The sequence below is a fragment of the Paramisgurnus dabryanus genome, chromosome 24 (assembly GCF_030506205.2).
Source record: "Paramisgurnus dabryanus chromosome 24, PD_genome_1.1, whole genome shotgun sequence".
Classification (NCBI taxonomy): Eukaryota; Metazoa; Chordata; class Actinopteri; order Cypriniformes; family Cobitidae; genus Paramisgurnus; species Paramisgurnus dabryanus.
Window position 1 is genome coordinate 18,189,410 of NC_133360.1, and position 22,479 is coordinate 18,211,888.

A 22,479-nucleotide genomic window follows, 5' to 3' on the forward strand; every position below is an offset into this window, starting at 1 on the left:
TGGGCCCTGTCATCGCGTTCATAAAAAACACTCACTGTCTCTGCTTAATTTTAGCTATAAACAAAATGCAGTGTTGGGGAGTAGTTTACTACAAGTAGTGACGCTACTAACTTAACCCTTGTGTGTTGTTGGGGATGTTTTCATCCACTAGAGGGTTTTTTTTTACTCTTAATTTGGCCACAACTTTTTCTCTGCTTTATCAAATTGAATGATTTTTGGTGACAATTCTTATATTTTTACATATATTTTAAGAAAATGCTTTGAAATGTTTTAAAAACTCAACGATATACCGTGGTCAAATTTACTACCCTTTCGTGTTGTTAGTGGATGAAAACATCCACTAAATTAAACCGCTGTAAAAATTTATCAGATGAATATTTTTTTCCACATTTTTTTTCATAAATCTGTTAATCAACCTCAGTACTGATCAAAACTACCAAATCTTCACAAAAATTCCATGATTTTAACTCTTTAATTGCCAAGTTTATAAGGTGTGTCACTGATTTGGGGAAAAAACACACACAAAATGACTGATTTTCAAAATAAAAGTGATTGTAAACTGGATTTTTGTTTACCTTTTTCACAGTCTTGGACATGTCTAAGATTGGTAAAAACATTAGCTTTGAAGCATTTTTAGTTTTTGTGTAGCATCGGTTTTAATTTTTTTCTCCCTCATTTATTGTTAGTGGCTGTTTTTGCCCCATTGACTTCCATTATAACCACATTTTTTGATTGCAGAGCTACGACACCTTTTTATCATGCATTTTTGAATGTTGGTGTTTTTTCCTTTTGCCAAGAGGTCAAATTTGCAATTTTTACTGTTGATCACCATGTGGCACTATTAACCCTTTAGTAGCCCTGTGCAAAAACAAAGCTTAATTTGTGGCTTGTACATTGATTTATATGGAGTATAACTCCATAATAAAAGCATATTTTTTTGTGTGTGTGTGTGTGTGTGCGTGCATGCGTGCGTGCAAAAAAGTTTTCTGTAAAAATCTTCTCTGCATCGGATTTATGAACATCATTTATTATGAACACAAAAACAACTTCAAATAAATGGAACAATGAAGCAAGAGTAGAGGATGGATGAAGAACTAAACAATCAAACTAACTTTTAGTGTGTATGTGTGCAGGTGTGTGTGTTCAGTATTTCCAGCAGGACTTGCAGCATATCACTCGGTGCTCTCTGCAAGTGTGTCCACCACAACAGATGCAAGTGCTGACATGTTTGTTCTTTGCACCAATTGCATGTTCCCCTATTCACTCCTGAGCTGCTGGTGCCTGTGGATTTGTGTCTGGAGAGACAGCTGCAGGAGACTGAATCTCTCTCACCAGTGCAGTAGCAACTGGTGCGAGGGTGATGCTCTCTCCTCAATATTGCTGCAGAGATTTTCCCAGGTCTTCTAGGAAAGCCTTCTCCTAAATAGCTTTTCACCTCCCTCGTGCATGAGTTGCTGTCCCTCCAGACATACTTGCAGAGAGCACCAAGTGATATGCTGAAAGTCCTGTTGGAATGACTAAACACTTATGTGTTCATAATAATGATGTTCATAAATCTAATGTCTAATGCAGAGAAGATTTTTACAGAATATCTTTTTTCATGCACATACACACATACGCACGCATGCACGCACACACACAATAATATGCTTTTATTATGGAGTTATACTACATAAAACACAATGTACAAGCCACAAATTAAGCTTTGTTTTTGCACAGGGCTACTAAAGGGTTAATAGTGCCACATGGTGATCAACAGTAAAAATGACAAATTTGACCTCTTAGCAAAAGGAAAAAACACCAACATTCAAAAATGCATGATAAAAAGGTGTCACAGCTCTGCAATCAAAAAATTTTGTTATAATGGAAGTCAATGTTGCAAAAACAGCCACTAACAATAAATGAGGGAGAAAAAAATTAAAACTGATGCTACACAAAAACTAAAAATGCTTCAAAGCCAATGTTTTTACCAATCTTTGGCATGCCCAAGACTGTGAAAAAGGTTTAAAAAAATCCAGTTTACAATCACTTTTTATATTGAAAATCTGTCATTTTGTGTGTGTTTTTTCCCCAAATCAGTGACACCACTTATAAACTTGGCAATTAAAGAGTTAAAATCATTGAATTTTTTTGTGAAGATTTGGTAGTTTTGATCAGTACTGAGGTTGATTAACAGATTTATGTAAAAAAATTTGGAAAAAAATATTCATCTGATACATTTTTATAGCCGTTGAATTTAGTGGATGTTTTCATCCACTAACAACACGAAAGGTAGTAAATTTGAACAATGCACAAGGGTTAACTACATTTTTCTGTAGCTTTACGGTAGTTCAGTTACTTTTAAAACAGTGTAGCTTTAACAGTAGGCAAATACTTTTTCCAGCATGTAGCGGTGTAGGGCAGCCACGCTGCATTGCTTTATGCCTCCTCCGCAATGCCTCTCTGACTGCGTTGAAAACTTCAAGCACATACAAGTAAGTAAGAATTCTCCCACTTTATTGCTTCTTTATCAAATGTCTATTTCAAGTACAGCGATGAATCTGTGTTTCCAATTATTCCAGAATCTAATCTGTCCTGCCACTGTTTGGTAACAAACCTATAAGAACACTAGCGTTGTGTTTGTGCCACTGCTTTAGCATCTGTTAATCAAACAGAAAAGGAAATCTGCCTTTAAATTATATTATATACTTCAAACCACATTATTTAGTTACCTTGTTCGTTTATAATAATTACTAATAACATGTCCAAAAAATCACTTTACAGGACAGCTTTGTTTTATATCAAGACTCAATGGCACGAAAGAAGGAGTGGAAAAACTAGACTTATTTTCTTAGGTCATTTTGCTTATCAAGAAAATGCATTTTGAATAAAAAAAATTATATTTCTACTGAAAACAACAAAAATACTAAGTAAGAAAGCCATTATTTCCAGTGTAGGTACTAGTAGGATTGCCACCTATGTCTGATAAAAAACCCGGACATATCGATGACCCAACCAATTGGTTTGCTCACCAGCCCCCCCCCCCACCAAAAGCATAATATTTCTATAGACCTATGCAATTATTGGCAACACTTTACAATTCTTATTTGTTAACATGTGTTAATGTATTAACTAACATGAACTAACCATAAGCAGTACATTTGTTACTGTATTTGTTAATCTTTGTTAACATTACTAAATAAAAATACAGCTATTCATGGTTTATTCATGTTAATTCACAGTGCATTAACTAATGTTAACAAGATTTAAATAATGTATTATTAACATTAACAAATATTTAAAAAATTGCTTTATAAGTGCAGTTCATTATTAGTTCATGTTAACTAATGTGGGGAACTAATGTTAAATAATGAACCTTATTGCAAAGTGTTACCCAATTATTTGTTAATTATTTTAAATATGTAAATCACTTTTACAATTTATAGTCGGAAATCACCAAAGATAATATTAAGGAGATGTGTGAAATTGCAAAAACAATGTCAGACAATGTAATATGCTCTGGTCCCCTCCCCGCCTACCGGGGAGATGAAACACATAGTAGATTAGTGTCTCTCAATGGATGGATGTCAAAGTGGTGCCCTCAGCATAACGTAGGGTTTATAGACAATTGGAAGCATTTCTGGGGAAGACCATTCCTCCTAACCCGAGATGGCCTTCATCCGTCATCGGAAGGAAGTGCTATACTCACTAGAAATCTGATCAATAGTCTTAATTCTGATATAGTCTGACTATCCAGGGCCCAGGTCAGGAAACAGACGGATCGGCTTAACCGTCCGTCTGTTAGCTGCCGTGATATGTCAAGACCACTTATATCCCAGCACTTTGAGTCAATCTTACCGAAATATCAGCACATTTCAACTGTATCTGTTCCCCGAACAAATAAATACAGGGCACCGCTTGTTACATCTGGTACAAATCTGATTAAAATAAAATTAGAAAACAATACATTAACAGATGAATCTCGAATGTTAAAATTCGGCCTTCTTAATATTAGATCGCTTACCAATAAAGAACCTATTGTCAATGAAATAATTACAGACCAAAACTTAGATGTACTCTGTTTAACAGAAACCTGGCTTAAAGCAGACGACTACATTAGTTTAAACGAATCCACCCCACAAGACTATCATTATAAACACGAACCTCGATTAAAGGGGAGAGGGGGTGGTGTAGCTACAATATACAACACAATTTTTAAAGTAAACCAAAAATCTGAGCTAAAATTTAAATAATTTGAAGTAATGTTGTTAAATATGGAAATAACTGATCGTAACCACAAACAGCTTTCTTTTGCCTTAGCGACAATCTATAGACCACCGGGCCACCATGCAGATTTCCTTAATGAAATAGCAGATTTCCTATCTGAGCTTGTAGTCACTGTAGATAAAGCTCTTATTGTTGGTGATTTTAATGTCCATGTGGATAACCTAAAAGACGCATTAGGACGTGCGTTTATAGATGTTCTAAATTCTCTCAATATTAGACAAAACGTGACAGGGCCAACGCATACTCGTAAGCACACATTAGACTTAATTCTGTCACTCGGACTCAATATTAATGACGTCGAAATATCACCTCAGAGTGATGCAGTTTCTGACCATTACCTTGTGTCATACACTGTACTTCTAGATAGGATCACTCAATCCACAACATGCTACCGACTAGCCAGAACAATAATTTCCACCACTAAAGATAGCTTTATTAGCACTCTTCCAGACCTGTCCCAAATGAAACATGTAGCAAATAACTGTGACAATCTAGATATTGAAATAGAAAACCTAAACAATGTCTGTTCTAACACATTGGATGCCGTTGCTCCTTATTATTGAACCAAATCGCTACAAACATAATATGTCAGATTACAAATTGCACATAGATGGCTGTACTGTGGTGCCATCTTCAACGATTAGGAACTTAGGTGTGATGTTCGACAGCAACTTATCCTTTGATAGTCATATCGCCAACGTCTGCCGCACAGCATTCTTCCATCTTAGAAATATCTCAAAAATACGCCATATACTGTCTACATCTGACGCAGAGAAGCTTATTCATGCTTTTATGACCTCTAGAATAGACTATTGTAACTCGCTACTCGGGGGATGCCATTCAAATCAGGTCAACAAGCTTCAGCTAGTTCAAAACGCTTCTGCAAGGGTACTTACTCGATCTAAGAAGTATGACCACATAAGTCCAATTCTGGCATCTTTACACTGGCTACCAGTTAAATATCGCATCCAATTTAAAATATCACTAATCACCTACAAAGCTTTAAATGGCTTAGCACCCTCATATCTTAGAGAATTACTATCAGAATACAATCCATCACGCACACTACGGTCGCAAAATTCTGGCCTATTGATTATCCCTAGACTATCAAAAGTGTCTAAAAGTGGAAGATCCTTTTCCTACTTAGCCCCTAAGCTCTGGAATGATTTACCAACCGATGTCCGAGAATCAGACACAGTCGATCATTTTAAATCTAGACTTAAAACTTTTCTCTTCAACAAAGCATTCGCATAATTTGGCTAGTAAAGGTTCTTAACTCGCAATAGTTATTTTCACGGAACAAAGCACTCACGGTCATAACACAGACCAACCAAATAAATAAATAAAAACCTTTTCTGCATGAACACTTAAAATGAATTGCATTAAATAGTTTGCCACCGTTTGCCACTGAACCAGCATTAACGACGACAGTGGGGCTTCCGGCCTTAGTCAAACGGTTTGGCACGTATGGTCGGGTTGCGATTTTGGTGCTTTCGTGTGTCTTGTGAATAGTATGCCATACAGACCCGTTTGCCACTGATCCTGCATTAACGACGACAGTGGGGCCTCCAGCCTTAGTCAAACGGGTTGGTATGTATGGTCGGGTTGCGTTTTTCGCGCTTTCGTGTGTCTTGTGAATAGTATGCCATACAGACCCGTTTGCCACTGAACCTGCATTAACGACGACAGTGGGGCCTCCAGCCTTAGTCAAACGGGTTGGTATGTATGGTCGGGTTGCGTTTTTCGCGCTTTCGTGTGTCTTGTGAATAGTATGCCATACAGACCCGTTTGCCACTGAACCTGCATTAACGACGACAGTGGGGCTTCCGGCCTTAGTCAAACGGGTTAGCACGTATGGTCGGGTTGCGATGTTTTTGGCGTTTTCTCCTGGTCCTGTAAATGGTATACAATATAGACCCGTTTGCCACTGAACCTGCATTAACGACGACAGTGGGGCTTTAGGCCTTAGTCAAACGGGTCGTCAGGTTTCATTTTCTCTTAAAGATCGGAAGGTGACCCTTATTTACCATATATACCCTCGCATTGGGTCCCCAATTTGCTAAATCCTCAACTGTGGATAACATAATTATGCCGCATTAGTTAGTCTGTCTGGAACTAAGCTGAGTTAAACCACATCACTGTGTGACACTTCAATACATATGAACGGCCGCTACGCTAATACAATTTTGTTTTTCTCTCCCTGTCTCGTCCTCGACCCGAGGACAACGAGACAAACAGACCCAGTCCCGGTAGATGTGAAAGTCGGCACACCTCTGATCCACTGGCCGTCCTTCAACGTTATGCCCAGCTGATGCCTGACCAACGATCACCGGCAGAACCGCTTAATCTCCGCTAAATCTCCATATCCATTCTCCCAAGGGTTTTTCCCTCCTAGGACTTATTTTTCCTCGGATAAAAGCCCGGGGTTTTTTTTTCTCCTAGGGGGTTTTTCACCCCAGGGAGGCAGCCTTTTTGGGCTTTACCTAGCTTCCTCTTCTATACATTGCTTTAGTAATACGTGCATTTATAATATTGAGTCATAGCCGCAGCAAATTTAACTGCTCATGCTATCATGTATTTTGTTGTGCTATCTGTCGTTTTTCTGTGCTTTTCACTGCTTTTATTTATGTAAAGCTGCTTTGAAACAATTGACTTTTGTGAAAAGCGCTATATAAATAAAAATTGAATTAAAAATTGAATTGAATAGCCCGCCCACACTGACAATTGATTGGTTGATTTACCGAAACAGTCCAATCAGGATGCTCTCTGTTTTACATGCGCCTAATGAGGCACACAGACGCAAGGTCTCCCTCTCTGCCGTGCGGGCGCTAAATTACATATTCACACAGCTTTTCGAAAACCGGGACATTCAGTGTCCTGGTAGAGTTGATACATTTCCCGGGACAGGTTATTACAAAGAAGGACAATCCCGGTAAAACCGGGACGGGTGCCAACCAGGTACTTCAGATTAAAATACGAAGAAACAGCTTGTGTTAAGGGAGCTTTAAGCTTGCTTTAATCCACAAAAGCTATGGATTGCAGATGTAAAGTGTCAGATTAATTAAATTCAATTAAAATTAAAAGGTAAAAGATTACTTAAATGTATAAGGTTAAGCCAACGTAGCAGTCTTTTCTCTTCATAAGATGTCAATATATTGTCAAAAGCCACAGCAATTACTTTTGTATTGCCTGTATCTGCTTCCTGCTACCTGCCACAGCCTGACATTAAACAATATTTGAGAAGCATGATAGTTTACCTGGCAGTCTATTAAACAATATTTGAGAAGCATGAAAGTTTACCTGGCAATCTATTTCTTTCTCACGTTGTCTGCGTAGTTTGGCCTCCTCTCTTTGCTGATCCAGTTCCTGTAACCACTGTCTCTGTTGCTCAGCTCTTTGAGCGCTGAACGCATTCTCTAAAGGAGCAGCTTCCTGTACAGGCATTAAAGATACAATGTTCAAGTCACTCAATCATTTGATCTTTAACTCTTTCACCGCCAGCGTTTTTAAAAAAAGTTGCCAGCCAGCGCCAGCGTTTTTCATGATTTTCACCAAAATTTAATGCCTTCCAGAAAATGTTCTTCTTTAAATAAATAAACATACAATACACCAAATGAAAGAACAGACCCTCTGCTTTCAAACAAAAAAAACCGTTTCATCCTACCTTTAGTGGTTCTTTTGCAATCAGCTTTTGAATATGGGTAGGTTTTTGCAAAAACACCATATTTTGAGCAAAAAGCAAAAATAATTCCATATTTGTGACGGACTTTTCATAGAGATCCGATTCAGAGCGATCTTTAAAACAGACACGGACATGCAGCAGCTTGCCATAGGGCAATACTTCCGGTTTTAAAAAGTTGCGGAAGGGCGCCACCTGGTGGATAATAGCGGTATTGCGGAAAGACGGAAAATCTCGTCATTGGCGGGGAAGCGTTTTCTCTTAATTGACGAGATATCTCGTCAATGGCGGGGAAAGAGTTAATTATAAGATCTTTAGTTAATTCACAAATTCAAGTTATGATGAAAGAGCGATCAAAATTTTAAGATAGGGTTGCACTTTATCTTACAGTATATGCACTGACAGTGTGTACTTACAAAATACTGGCAACTATACGTGACCCTGGACCAAAGAACCATAAGTCGCACGGGTATATTTGTAGCAATCAACAATACATTGTATGGGTCAAAATGATAGATTTTAAGTAAAAAATCATTAGGATATTAAGTAAAGACTATTCATTAGTAATTTGTGTTGCTAAAAACTAACTTTATTTAGACATATTTTAAAGCAGTTTTCTCAAAATTGTGATTTTCTGTACCCTTTACATTCCAAATTTTCAAAAAGTTGTATCTCAGACATATTTTTTCCCTATCCTAACAAACCATACATAAATGGAAAGTTTTATTCAGCTTTCAGATGATGTATTAATCTCAATTTCCAAAAAATTACCCCTGTTTTGTGGTCCATGTGTACCTATGGGTTAGGTTTAGGTCTAGAACCCAGTTAAACATGTATTTTACATAAAGCAAATTATGAAACATCACCCCTGGTATGAAGGCTGAGCGAATAGCAGCTGGCAATTGTCTGTTTGTCCGGATTTGAGTGTTGGGGTTTGAATTTTCTGTTCTAGCAGAAGTCTGTGCTGTTCCCAAATCATGTACCTGTGACATGGCATACAGGAACATCGCAATCATTTACTGTTCGGTACACACACACACACACACACACACACACACACACACACACACACACACACACACACACACACACACACACACATACGTGTTTTAGTACATTTGTGAGGACCATGACCCGAGGGTGTGTTGTGAGGACCCAGTGTTCCACTGACACTAGGACAATGAAAAAAATATTTTTACCACTAGGGGGGAGTAGACAAACAGAATATCACTTAAAATTTCAACAAACACGATACACGCGAAACTGGTGAAGTTGGTCGGGGTTGTGAGGACCCGGCGGTTGCTATGCAGATTTGAGATCACATAATGGCGGTTTTAAAGACTCATTGGACACGGTTTTAAAGAGTTATATAGGTACTAATCTTTATAAGACTAAACAACTGTTTTAATCACTTAATGAACTTATTTTATTTTTATGTACTATTGCAATAATTTGATAGTTCCCTATTTAAATGTTGCATTTAAAACATGACTAATTTAATCGTGTACTAATGAATGTAATTGCACTACAAGCCACTTTTGTGTTCAAATACATTTTGAATTCAAGTTTCTTATATAGTAGGTTATATAGTCTCGTTTATTGATTGATGGTCATTGACACAACCCTTACGAAAATTAACCATGGTTTTATTGTGGTAAAAGTGTAGTAACCATGTTTTTTTGGTGTATTAATTACTATGAGCAAAACCATGGTTTTACTACACTAACCATGGTTTAACTATGGTTTTTGAAAACCATGGTTGTCAAAACCATGGTTATTTTGTAGTTACTATGGTTTTACTACAGTAACCATGGTTTTTTGGTTTTAACTGTAGTAAAACCATGGTTAATTTTCGTAAATTGCATCTGACAAGCTACAGATGTCGGTAATAATCGACGTGGAAATGGGACATTGTTCAGCGCAAATGTAATTTCTTGTTGCTTTCTGAATGGTTGAGACATACAATTTTTTTTACATATTTGTTGTCAATGAATCAATAAAATTGTGAAGTGCTATTAGAAAATTATTAACAAAATTAATCTGTTAATTTTGTTTGTAACATAATAAATCTATACATAAATCTACATTTACATTAACCAATACCATTTCAAGTTTTTTTTATAATTATAATTTTAAACCTGTTGTATGAACTTAAGATAAAAGGTTTGACATCCACCACAATTCAACCCCCAAAATAAGAAATCAGAAGACATTTATTTGAATATTCAAGAATATATACTTGTATGTATAATTTTAATGAAAATGATGAATCCAAAGCCTGTCAAAATCAAACCTCAATATATATCAATGGCTTACAAGGCCAACACTTCACTTTATTTGGAAATGTGCTTGTTTTCCAACTTCCCCGCAGTTATAAGTTAAGTTGAACCTTTTTTAAATCTATTCAGCCGATCTCCAGGTTACATGTGATGTTAATGGTCTAATTAGATTGAATGATGTATGCTAAAAGTGTTATCGCCATACCCGGAGATCGACTGAATAGATTCCAAAAGGGTAAAACTTAACTTATTAACAGTGGGGGAGTGGGAGAATAAGCCTATTTCCAAACAAATGTGCTCCTAAACAGTAAAAAAATTACCCAAAAATTTAAGATGTCAAATTACTCATACTTATTTTCAATTTTGAATAAACTATCTCTTTAAGCATAAAAAAAACATGTTTTACACATAAAAAGTTAATCAACTTTTTTTCTTTCAAGATTGAATGGTATTGTGCACATGATTTTTAATATCTCTCCAGTCCCTGTTTTGTAGCACTGGTTCTTTCTCTTGGTACACTTGTCTTTGCCAGGAACTGCCTTTTTTTCAGGATCACTCCAGGGCCTTTTCCCACTCTTCTGCCTAGGAGAACCTAAAAACAGTAAACAGAAAGACACAAGTTTAATCTCCAAGTCATAAAACTATAGAATGATTGCAAACAGTATGTCAATTTTTATAGCAAGCAAGTGTGATTGTGGCGTTAACATCATTAAAATCACTATGTATGCATGTCTTATAATTTTTGTGTATTATAATATTTTATATGTGCATTAAACCTAAACTCAAGAAAAAATATAGTAATATATGTTATAGCACTGGCCCGATGCTTGCTAGAGTCCGGGTCAGCTCTTGAAAGGGGCATGTTTCATAGATTGTATATAGCTACATGTTTAACTTTAAATTTACTTAAATATGAATATAACCAGTTCTGTAAATTTCTGAACTGTGTGTGTACAGAACAGGATTAAGCATTAAAAGTGAAGTGACAACCGAATTAATATGTAGTACCTTTATGTAGTATTAATACGTAGTAGGGACCTTTATGAATTAACTTTACATCAAACAATCTTACCATTTCTCTCAGTCTTTGATGATCTCTTGTCTTTGGTCTTTATGTGTGAGTCAGGGCCTTCTGGGTAAAGAACATAGACAGTTCATGATATATGCACAAATCAAGTCAAAACATACTTTGCTCTACATGTCTGAAAGTACATATTCCATATGCAGTGCGTATGTATGTTAGTATAATTAAACAATGGTAAAATGAATAGCATACTTTATGTATATAAACACGGTAGAATATTTAACAAGATGTTATACATATAATTTTTCAACTCGTGATAAGTGTTTTGCTTTAATTGCTTCATACGGGGATTAAACAAATACAGACAAAACTACTGAAAAACTGTATTTACATCCATTTAGGGTGAAATTTCTGCATTTTTGTGTAAATCTGTGTTTATTCTGACCACAAAACATGCGCTATCACTTTAAATCAGCGTGTGCAGCTTGCGTGCCGTACAGCAAAAATAGATTCGCTGCCGAAACGATCGCAGCACTGCTGCACCGCATCTGCAATGGACCGGACGGACCGCATACGTATACTGTGTGAAAGCTCTAACCTGTTAACATGGGCACGTAAAAAATTACGCACCGCAAACGTACTGCATACGGAGTATGTGTGATACAGGCGTAAGCTGTATACAGTATAATAAAATACATACCATCTGAGTTGGAATCATAAGGCTCGTCTGGCTCAGGTCTTTCTTTCTGCACAATTCTGGAAAAGAGAAAAGAAAGTATCAGTACATCTGTATTGGTACCGTGAGTAATGTCAGTCGAGAAGACAATCAACTATATGAATTAACTTTACATCAAACAATCTTACCATTTCTCTCAGTCTTTGATGATCTCTTGTCTTTGGTCTTTATGTGTGAGTCAGGGCCTTCTGGGTGAAGAACAAGACAGTTCATGATATATGCACAAATCAAGTCAAAACATACTTTGCTCTACATGTCTGAAAGTCTAGGGCTATTCAATTAGTCTGTCATGGGGTCCAGTTCATGAAAAGCATCTCAAATGAGGAGCCTGAGATATAGCAATGACGACTACATTTCCCTACATTTAAACATAGTCATGCTGTTTTTTGAAACATACAACAACATCAGTGCATTGTAAGACATCCAACTAAGCTTTTTTTCTACATTCAAAAGGGGTAAATAACAGAGCCATATTACACTCAATTTAACACAAGAATTTAACTTATTTACTCACTAGGCTTGTGCAGGTGTTCAGTAATACGATAAACCACGGTAGTACAGTAAAACTGCACGGTAGTGTTATTGCGGGGTCTTCAAATTAACGTGAAAAAGACTTTTGATTGCTGGCGTGCTGGCGATAGACAATTTCCATATGTGTAGAATGTGTGGACGGAAAGGGGCAGCAAAATACGGGAACACAAACTTTACACATCTTCGAGACAATCATCCACAGTTCACGGAGATAAAGGTAAGATACATTGCATCGTATCTCATATCTTGTGTCTAAATAATAACAGTTAAGTGTCCACTTAGCAATGCTAAGGTCCGCTAGCTAACGTTACGCTAATGTTTAGTTTGTCTAACATTACGTCTATTAAGCTAACGTTATACTGGCTATCCTAATATATATCCGGTTAAACATATATTATTAATTATAGCTGACATTGAGTCTGACAGGTAACGTTACAGTAAGTTAATTACTTAATAAATAAACTACAATTAATGTAAAGTGCAAAACGCAACTGCTACCAGGTCACGCAAGTTTGATCATATAACCCAATTTACAGTATCTTTACACTGGTACGTTATATTTGACAAAAAAATATGATTTAAATTTTCAGAATTGTGTTTTATGTATATTTTAATTGTGTACATTATTTATGTATATTTTCATTGACTGTGAAATCCACTATACAAATAAATGTGAATTGAATTAAGAGATGTGTCACTGTCTGACTGTCAGTAATAATGACCATTTAAACTTACAGCCATGAATCTAATGTTACATACAAAATTTATTTGACTATGTATTTTGAATACACAGTACAGTGGGTACAAATGGGTATATTTAGCTGTATGTGTTCTTTTACTATAATTGAAGGAACACACATATTTGTTTATCATATTTAATCATACAAACAAGCAAAAAAAGACTAACTATCAGTAAGCTTTACCTTCTTTTTATTCTCTATAATTGTCTAAAATGAATCTTTAAAGCATAACATAATATTTTCTTCCCTGTTTTACAGAGTATCCAAGCATCTAGTAGTGCTGCTCCTGGCTCATTTTTAGCTGAAGCCATACAGTCAAAGGTCAAAGAGGCTTTCTAACGTTGGGGTGCATATGGATTGATGATATTTTGCACTTAATTAATCATTTAAACCACTAAAGTTGTCATCTTGTGCAGTTTGGACTTTATTCTGTATGATTCTGATTGTTCAGTTTACATATTTCTACTGGGTATTGTTTTATATATATAATTTTAACAAGTTTAAGTTATTAAACCTTTTATTTACACCATAACAATGACATTTGCTTATCTTTTCAACCTGTTTTTGTTATGCATTTCAAAACTGTGGTAATATCGTCTACCGTAATAAAACCTTCATAAATCACAGCAACATGAAAATTTAACACCGGCACAAGACTATTACTCACTTAATTGCACGTAACAAAAGTAAGTTATAATATGGAACATAACATTGTTATATGCTGTTTTTTGACAAGTAAATTATTCCTGTAGCCCTATATTTTGCGATGAGTGATTACTCAGTTTAATTGCATTCTTGTGTGAGAACGATGACTCGCATAATATTTGAAACTTTGCCTGCTTTGAATTTCGGAGACTTGCCAGGATCTCTTGGTATAGTTCACTAAATCGTTTCAGTGCGTTTCCATTACTAAGCCATCTAATGTCATTGTGGATATGCAAGTCATTGAGCTCACGTATCTGACAACAACTTACAGAAAAGGTGGTGTTGTAAGCTTGAAAGACAACAAATAAAGTTAATAATGGCCATAGAGTCCGTGGTCTCTTTAACTCACCACTGTCACTCATCACGTCTTACGGGAGAAGCTGCTCGCTCTACTCGCCTAAAGTCACGTGACTCACGCTCTGCTGTTCAGCTCTTGCTTTATGAAACAGACGCACGCGCGTAACCTTATAACAGTATGGCCGTTGTCCATCTAAACTTCATTTATTCTAGATATGTCTTTTCACACTAGAGTACATGAAGGGCCGGAACGGATTATCTCAGGGGCCAGGTTCGGCCCGCAGGCTGCCAATTGAATAGCCCTGCTGTATACAGTATGATAAAATACATACCATCTGAGTTGGAATCATAAGGCTCGTCTGGCTCAGGTCTTTCTTTCTGGGTTCTGCACAATTCTGGAAAAGGGGAAAGAGAACATTGTATTGTATTGGTAAACGTGAATAACGTGCGTGGAGAAGACAAGCAACTATATTTTACCATTTCTCTCAGTCTTTGATGATCTCTTGTCTTTATGTGTGAGTCAGGGCCTTCTGTGTGAAGAACTAGACAGTTCATGATATATGCACAAATCAAGTCAAAACATACTTTGCTCTACATGTCTGAAAGTCTGTATACAGTCTGATAAAATACATGCCATCTGAGTTGGAATCATAAGGCTCGTCTGGCTCAGGTCTTTCTTTCTGAGTTCTGGAATATTCTGGAAAAGAGGAAAGCGAAGTTCACACATTACAAGTTACATCTGTATTGGTAAACGTGAATAATGTCAGTGGACAAAGCAATCAACTATACACAGCAAAAATTAGTTAAAATAGAGTTAAAATATCAGTGTTAAACATTTCTGAGTTGAATTCAACACCTAAAGAGTAAATTTAACTTAATTGAGTTAATTGCCAGAGTTAATCATGCCAGTGTTAACCCAACTCCTTATGCTGCGATTACCCCAGCCGCAGTAGAGGTGTGAATCGCGAGTGATTTCAATGTTAAGTCAATGTGAAGACAAGTTGACGCGTGGCGCGAAGACGCAATTCTGCCTCATTCGCACGTCTAGTTCACACAAATGCCGCGAATTGAGCGCCTGGTGCGGTACATGCGAATGGTGCTTTTTGTGCATTTTGCGTTTGACGCAAATTTGCTGCTGACGCCCAAGTTGAAAAATTTTAACTTTGGCGAAATTTCGCGCCGCGTTAAGCAATCAGGAGCCCGCTTGCTGCTGTGGAGTCACTCATTCAACCTAAAGGAACGCTTAATATTGTCCGTGAGCAGTCACCTGGAGCTATACGACACAAGTTCTTATTTCTATAGAGACAGAAATACAAAGGACCTCACTTGGAAGAGTGTCAGTGAGGACATTGTGCAACCTGGTAAGTTGTAAATACACATTTCACTTTTGAGTCACGTGACGTTTATCGACCCACGCCGTTTATTTTCCCCCTATAGTAAGGTAACCAAATACAAACCGGTAACTCTTTCGATAAATGCACAATCAACATCAGTCATCTTGCAAACAGACAACCGCATAGCACTTGCCCCTCCCACAAGAAGTGGATTTTGCCTCTGATGCGCGTCAAATGCTTGCTATTTTTAGACACACGAATGCATTCAAACTGTTCAAGCGGCAAACTAGATGCGGTAGACGCGATTTTGATGCCTCAAACGCGGTTGGTGTATACGCATTAAAGATGAAATTTCACTCCGCCCACACATTTCAGCCTTCTGTTTCCATGTGTCCTATTCCATCTGGCCTATTGTTAAAAACATTAACATTTTCAGAATGTGACAAGAACCTATGTGCCTAGCATTTTCCACGCATTATATAATATTTATTGCAAATCACATTGTCATCGCAACATTAAAGGTGGAAAAGAGGATGTTTGTTTAATACATTTACATAATACGTCTTTACTAAATGATAAAAGACTATTTATTAGGTGCACTGAAAGTAATAATATTAATATACGTCATCTGTGCATAAGGTAGGGCCTTAAAAACATCAGCCAATCGTTGACGCAATCATTGCATCAGCGATTGGCCCTCTGGCTTGTCAATCACTGCCATTACGTTCCTTGTGAGAGACATTCAATTCAATTCAATTTTATTTATATAGCGCTTTTCACAATTGTTAATTGTTGCAAAGCAGCTTTACATGAGTAGATGTAGAGGAGAACACAGAAAATCAATAGATAGTATAAGAAGTAGAATATAGCGGCTAAGGTTAAACCGTACAAGCAAGCGTATTAATAATGTAACGTATACAGTAAAGTGCTAAGTTAAACCACGCTCCAGTAACTTTACACGAGTGACGCATGCGCATAGCGCATGAAACTCCGTCTTTAGTTTTGGTATGTTTTCATTGTCGCTCCTGCTTTCCTCCTCGAATTTGCACCATGAAAGAGAAGAAACCCGAAAGAGACGTAAAAGAAAGACTTTTTAAGTCGCTGAGAAGAGGAGAAAATTGTCAGAAGAACGTAATGTTAACAGAGGTGTTATTGGAGAAACATTTCAACGCTGGAGATCAATGAAGGAACAGAGAGGTGTCAAGACAGCTGCGCAGTTCGCAAAAATTCTTCCCGACAGGTAACAGTGATTATTCTTTCTTTGGGGAATAATTATTGTTGTACTGTTATTCAGGTATATTGACGTTGTTCTTGTACTGTAGTTGTAAGGCAGTGACCAGTCTGCTACATGCTAGTTGAAATGGGAGTAGCGTCGACTGATCTAACTTTACGTCTTATGTGTTTATTACCATATCATTTCACATAATGAATCCACTGACTCGACACAGCATATGCCAGTGGTAAACAAACACTCGTGTTCAAATACTCGTGCACGAGGTTTGGAAGGTGTTCCCTAGAAATGATTATTTAAAAAACTCAGTAACGGTCTTTGGATTCTCAGTCGGCGGAAACATCCTCTTTTGCGCATTTAAACAATGTCATCGCACATCGCAGCTTTTCCTCATATCGTGCAGCCCTACTGTGGGGTATTTTGAGCTAAATCTTCACATATGCACTCTGGGGACACCAAATACTTAATATACATCTTTAAAAAGTCTCATAATATGACCCCTTTAACACTTCTATGAGTCAAAGAAACTCTGGCATTGTGTTAAATATTTAACTCTGCACTGAGTTTAACTAGTCAAAGCCTAAATAGTCAAACCTAACTCTGAACAGTGTGAATTTTCTGAATCCCTTTTAGTGTTATTTTAAAACTATTTTAAGTCAAAAAAATGAAACTCTGGCCTAGTGTTAAAAATGTTTTTTGAAAGTGTCTCTTGAAAGTGTTCATTTAACTCTGATAAGTGTGGAGCTATATAAACTCTGAAAAAGTGTTGAAATCAACTCTGTGAGAGTTAATTTAACACTGGACTTTTTTGTATGAATAAACTTTACATCAAACAATCTTACAATTTCTCTCAGTCTTTGATGATCTCTTGTCTTTGGTTTTTATGTGTGAGTCAGGGCCTTCTGTGTGAAGAACAAGACATCATGATATATGCACAAATCAAGTCAAAACATACTTTGCTCTGAAAGTCTTTATACAGTCTGATAAAATACATACCATCTGAGTTGGAATCATAAGGCTCATCTGACTCAGGTCTTTCTCTCTGGGTTCTGGAATATTCTCGAAGAGGAAAGAGAACATCTGTATATCTGTATTGGAAAAGGCAATCAATTATCACAGCAATACTTATTGAAATTCCTGAACAACCTTTCAAGGCAATCTTAAAGGACATGTTCTGTATTATACACTTAAAGCCTTATTTTTCAGATTGTTTATGATGAAATAGAACGGTTTTGACTGAAATTTGGACATATGAGTCTGGCCCGAGAATTTTCGGGTGTTTCTTGTATCACCTCCCACCTCTACAATGGGTCTATAGGTGCACTGGAACAATCCTTCCTAAAATGCATTAAACCTTCGTTTACAAAGACGTGAAACTCATCGGGTGGTCAGGGGTGTTCACTGATATGCTCACAAAAATCGCTGCAAAAGATGCTTTCCAACAGTATCAATAGACAAAATGTACACCCAGCAGAGTTGATTTAAAGGAAAACGCCACCTTTTTTTCAATATTTTACTATGTTCTTCTCAACTTAGACAAATTAATACATACCTATCTTTATTCAATGCGTGCACTTTTCATTTTTGTACAGCACCTCGTGAATGTGTTAGCATTTAGCCTAGTCCCATTTATTAGACCCAACTGTTTGCCACGTCACAGCCCGTGACGTTTACAAGATATGGAGTTTAAACCCGGAAGACAAAAATATCACAAAAAGCTGAAAATTAACTAGTTTTCTCCTGATGTTAAAATTAACAGATACTGACATTGTCTTCTATGATGTGCAACACAACTAACTTTGTAAACATCTAAAAAAAGTGATGGTTAGCGTTTCATGATGCTTTAAGATCCAAACAGACGTTTAATTTTGTGCGACCATACTTACTGGTGTAAATACTCATGTAACAGTCTTTAAATAGGGAAAACATGGAAGTGTTTGGTGGCTTCTAAATTCATCCCTGTTTGGATCCTAAGGAACAAATAGGGCTAAGCTAATGCTAATACACTCTAAAAGTACTGTGTAAATATGAAGGAATTTTCCGTATTTAAGTTTTACAGGCGTTTATCTGTTTTTTTAATAACATGTTGCATTATGGGTGCAATAACTCCTGCTGCAATCTTTCACTTTTGCCTCTCTATCACCATCTTTGTTTGAAACCTAAAATTATAGCTTGCTTGCAGAGTTATTTTCTAACATGGATGATGTTTAACTTCTAAACAAATGCTGTCAGAACAAGATACAAATGCTCAACTATTCCAGCATCGACACATGTGATTTAGTAGACAAATCTTCTTTCTGACTTGACGTGTAAGTCAAATGGATATTTACAACAACATTTATCACATTAAATCTCCAGTTTGTGTTTGTTTTAGATTCATTTGAAGTCACCCCTATGGTGATTAGTGTTCCCTTTAGTTGGGCTTTTGTCCCTTGACCTTCCAGAACTGATTCTGCTATTTTAGCATTGCAACAGTGTTTTTGCTTGTAGCAATTACAACTTGATTGATGCTTGAGTAAGGAGTATTGTCTATGATGTCATGTAAGCTTAGTTGTTTTTATGTTATGCTGCCTAACATTTAAATATGAAATGATAAAATAAGAATAATGAACTGAAATGTATAAAAGTGACACTCAATGCTGATGTAATAAGACACTGTATTGAATAAGATTGCTGCAAATGTGTCAGCTGTGGTTTTTGCTTCAGAGACATCAACACTTTGGATACAAATCTCAACAATGGTGAGAGTAAATGTTAAGAAAGAGCTTTCTACAATCCTGGTACCCAGCATCCGTTGCGGCATGAAGCTTTGTTGTTGATTGTCACCATTGTTGCGTTTCATAGGCAGATTGAAGTGTCCCTAAAGGTTACGGACAATGTTCTGTAAATCTACGGACAATGTTCTATAAATCTACAGAATGTTCAGTTTTTGAATAAACGGAAATGTCTGTGAACATAACGGAAAAAGTACCGGTAATTTTCTGCCAGGACATTATCCGTTTTTTTAACGGATTATTTTTTTAGAGTGCACATTCCCGACAGGCTGTACAGAGATTAAAAGTGCACGCATTGAAAAAAGATATGGATGTATTAATTTGCTAAGTTGAGGTAAGAACATAGTAAAATATTGAAAAACGTGTTGTTTTCCTTTAACTCTGGGGATTTTGCTATGTACCGAAATGTATCCTGTCGTTCATGCCCATGTTGTGCATATTAGCACCCGTTTTGATTACTATACGGAGCTTTGTGGCATGTGACAGGTCCGGTTATTCACAGAGAACGCAGCGCTACTTTTCCACGTGTTTAGCCTGTTCGTGTCGTTTTGAGAACGCACATTGCACGGCTAACAGCACCTGGCTGTAGGTTTGGAGAAGGCAATCAAATTATATGGTCAGTGGCGGGTTTTATCTCTAAAAACTTGCGTCTTTACTCCGTTGTGGATAACCAAGGATTTTGCACAACGTTGGTTTGTCCTCTTACATTTGTTCTTAGCAATTGTATGCTTTCCTTGTTTCATAAAGAGCTTGTTAATCCTGAATATAACAAAAAAGTATTGAAAGATATCTTCATAATAATTTGTAATATGGGAATACTGTGAAACAGGTATTCTAACTATAAACAAAAAGCATATTAATTCCAATTTTGTTGTATTCTTAACTATAAACAAAAAGGATATTAATTCCAATTTTGTTGTATTCTAACTATAAACAAAAAGCATATTAATTCCAATTTGGTTGTATTCTTAACTATCAACAAAAGGCATATTAATTCCAATTTGGTGAAAATGTGAAGTTTATGTATTTGCACAGCAGGATAATTAGTTACCAAAAACGTATGTTAAGAATCGTTTTGGGAATCAGATTGTTGTTTCAAGAATCGGATCGTTAAGTACCTTAAAGGGATAGTTCAATATGATAGTTGTAACCAAACCATTTGTGGACCCCACTGATTTCTATCGTAGGAAAAAAGAATACCATGGAAGTAAATGGGGTCCTTGAACGATTTGGTTACAAACATATCTCAAAATATCTTCATTTGTGTTCATCAGGACAATGAAATTAATAGAGGTTTGTAACAACACGAGATTGAGTAAATGATGACAGAATTTTCATTTTTGATTTGCATTTTTGATTTCCACCACTAGATTTTATGCACCTATCTAATTTAATTTTGATGCATACTGCACATATTGCACATTTCGTATGTCAAACATCCAACTCGGTATTTCAACAAGATGACCATTTTAAGTATGAGAAGACGGCAGTTTAACATTGTAAATATGTTCCTGAAACAACATAAGCCACCCCTTAAATTAAAAATGTATTTCCTAATGTAATATAAGTAGTGTTGTTCTTGTTATATTGTGTAGCTCCACCATCTCGCATATTAATCACTTTAACTTGATCTTAGCCAAAAGGTAGAGAAGCGATATTAATAACTTTCAATGCCATAGTTTACCCTGAACAAGCTGGAAATGTGCATTTATACACCTTTATTCTACAGCTTATTTGGTAACATTGATGCGTGAACTGTCTTTGTAGTGTTTTTTCTTTAACTGTCAGTAAAGGTTTTTAAATTCATTTCTTTAAACATATCATAGATAGATTATGCAGTGTCCTATGCACATACTTTTATTTATAATAACACATTAACCTATTTTCTCATGCAGCCACGGTCCATATGATAATTATTAAAAATAAAACTTAATTATTGATCACACCATTTAATTTTAACAGTGCTATTAGACTGTGAAAGGAAAACACCACCGTTTTTTTATATTTTACTATGTTCTTATCTAAATTTAGATTAATTAATTCATACCTATCTTTATTCAATGCATGCACTTTTAATCTTTGTACAGCGCCTCGTGAATGTGTAAGCATTTAGCCTAGCCCCATTCATTCCTTAAGATCCAAGCAAACGCTTTATTTTGTGCGACCATACTTACTGGTGTAAATACTCATTTAACAGTTTTTAAAGGGACACTTCACCGATTTGCATTAAGCTTTGTATCGTTAGAACTCCAGTCATGTTTTTAAATGGTCCTGCATCATTCCCTCAGTTTCCCCCGAGACGGGAAAAAAACTGATTTCAGTAAAGGGAACTTCCTTCTTTCAATGATGTAAAAATCATCATTTTGCGTCAATGAAAGAAGGAACTGCTGTATCTTTGTTGAGTGTGAAAGACTACAGACACTCATTCCTCATTTTTCCAAGTTGGGGGCTATGGGTGGGACCCACTCACGCTAAAGACCTATTACAGATCAGTGGGTGGGACTAGGGGTGGGCGATAAACCGGTAGACATGATTAACCAGTAGAAATTTGTCAACCGGTAAAGATTTTGGACTCTCGTCTCTATCGAGGGTACGCACCCACGTCACGCTCCTGTGCGCGTGGTCACGGAAACGTAACGTTTGTACACCTATTGAAGCTCTGCAGTTTTAAAACAAGTTATTTTAAGCCATTTAAACACAAATAACAGATCTATATGCGTGCCTCTGTGAGGAACACGCAAGTCGCGCAACCGCTGCTCTTTCTGTCTGTGAGGAACACGCAAGTCGCGCAACCGCTGCTCTTTCTGTCTGTGAGGAACACGCCAAGTCGGGCAACCGCTGCTCATTAAGCTTGTGAGCATTTTTTCCGCTTTATTGGCCTTA

General features: G+C 36.6%; 1 protein-coding gene across 2 annotated transcripts in view; it reads right to left on the reverse strand.

Annotated features, from left to right (window-relative positions):
* ccdc66 (coiled-coil domain containing 66) overlaps positions 1 to 22,479 on the reverse strand; it is a 119,049-nt gene that overhangs the window by 38,805 nt on the left and 57,765 nt on the right. For both annotated transcript variants that reach the window (XM_065259369.2, XM_065259367.2), the window contains exons 9-10: positions 8,812 to 8,928; positions 7,567 to 7,698 (exon numbers count right to left, since the gene is read on the reverse strand). In XM_065259369.2, the coding sequence (XP_065115441.1) occupies positions 7,567 to 7,698; positions 8,812 to 8,928 (249 nt within the window). The remainder of the gene's footprint in view (positions 1 to 7,566; positions 7,699 to 8,811; positions 8,929 to 22,479) is intronic.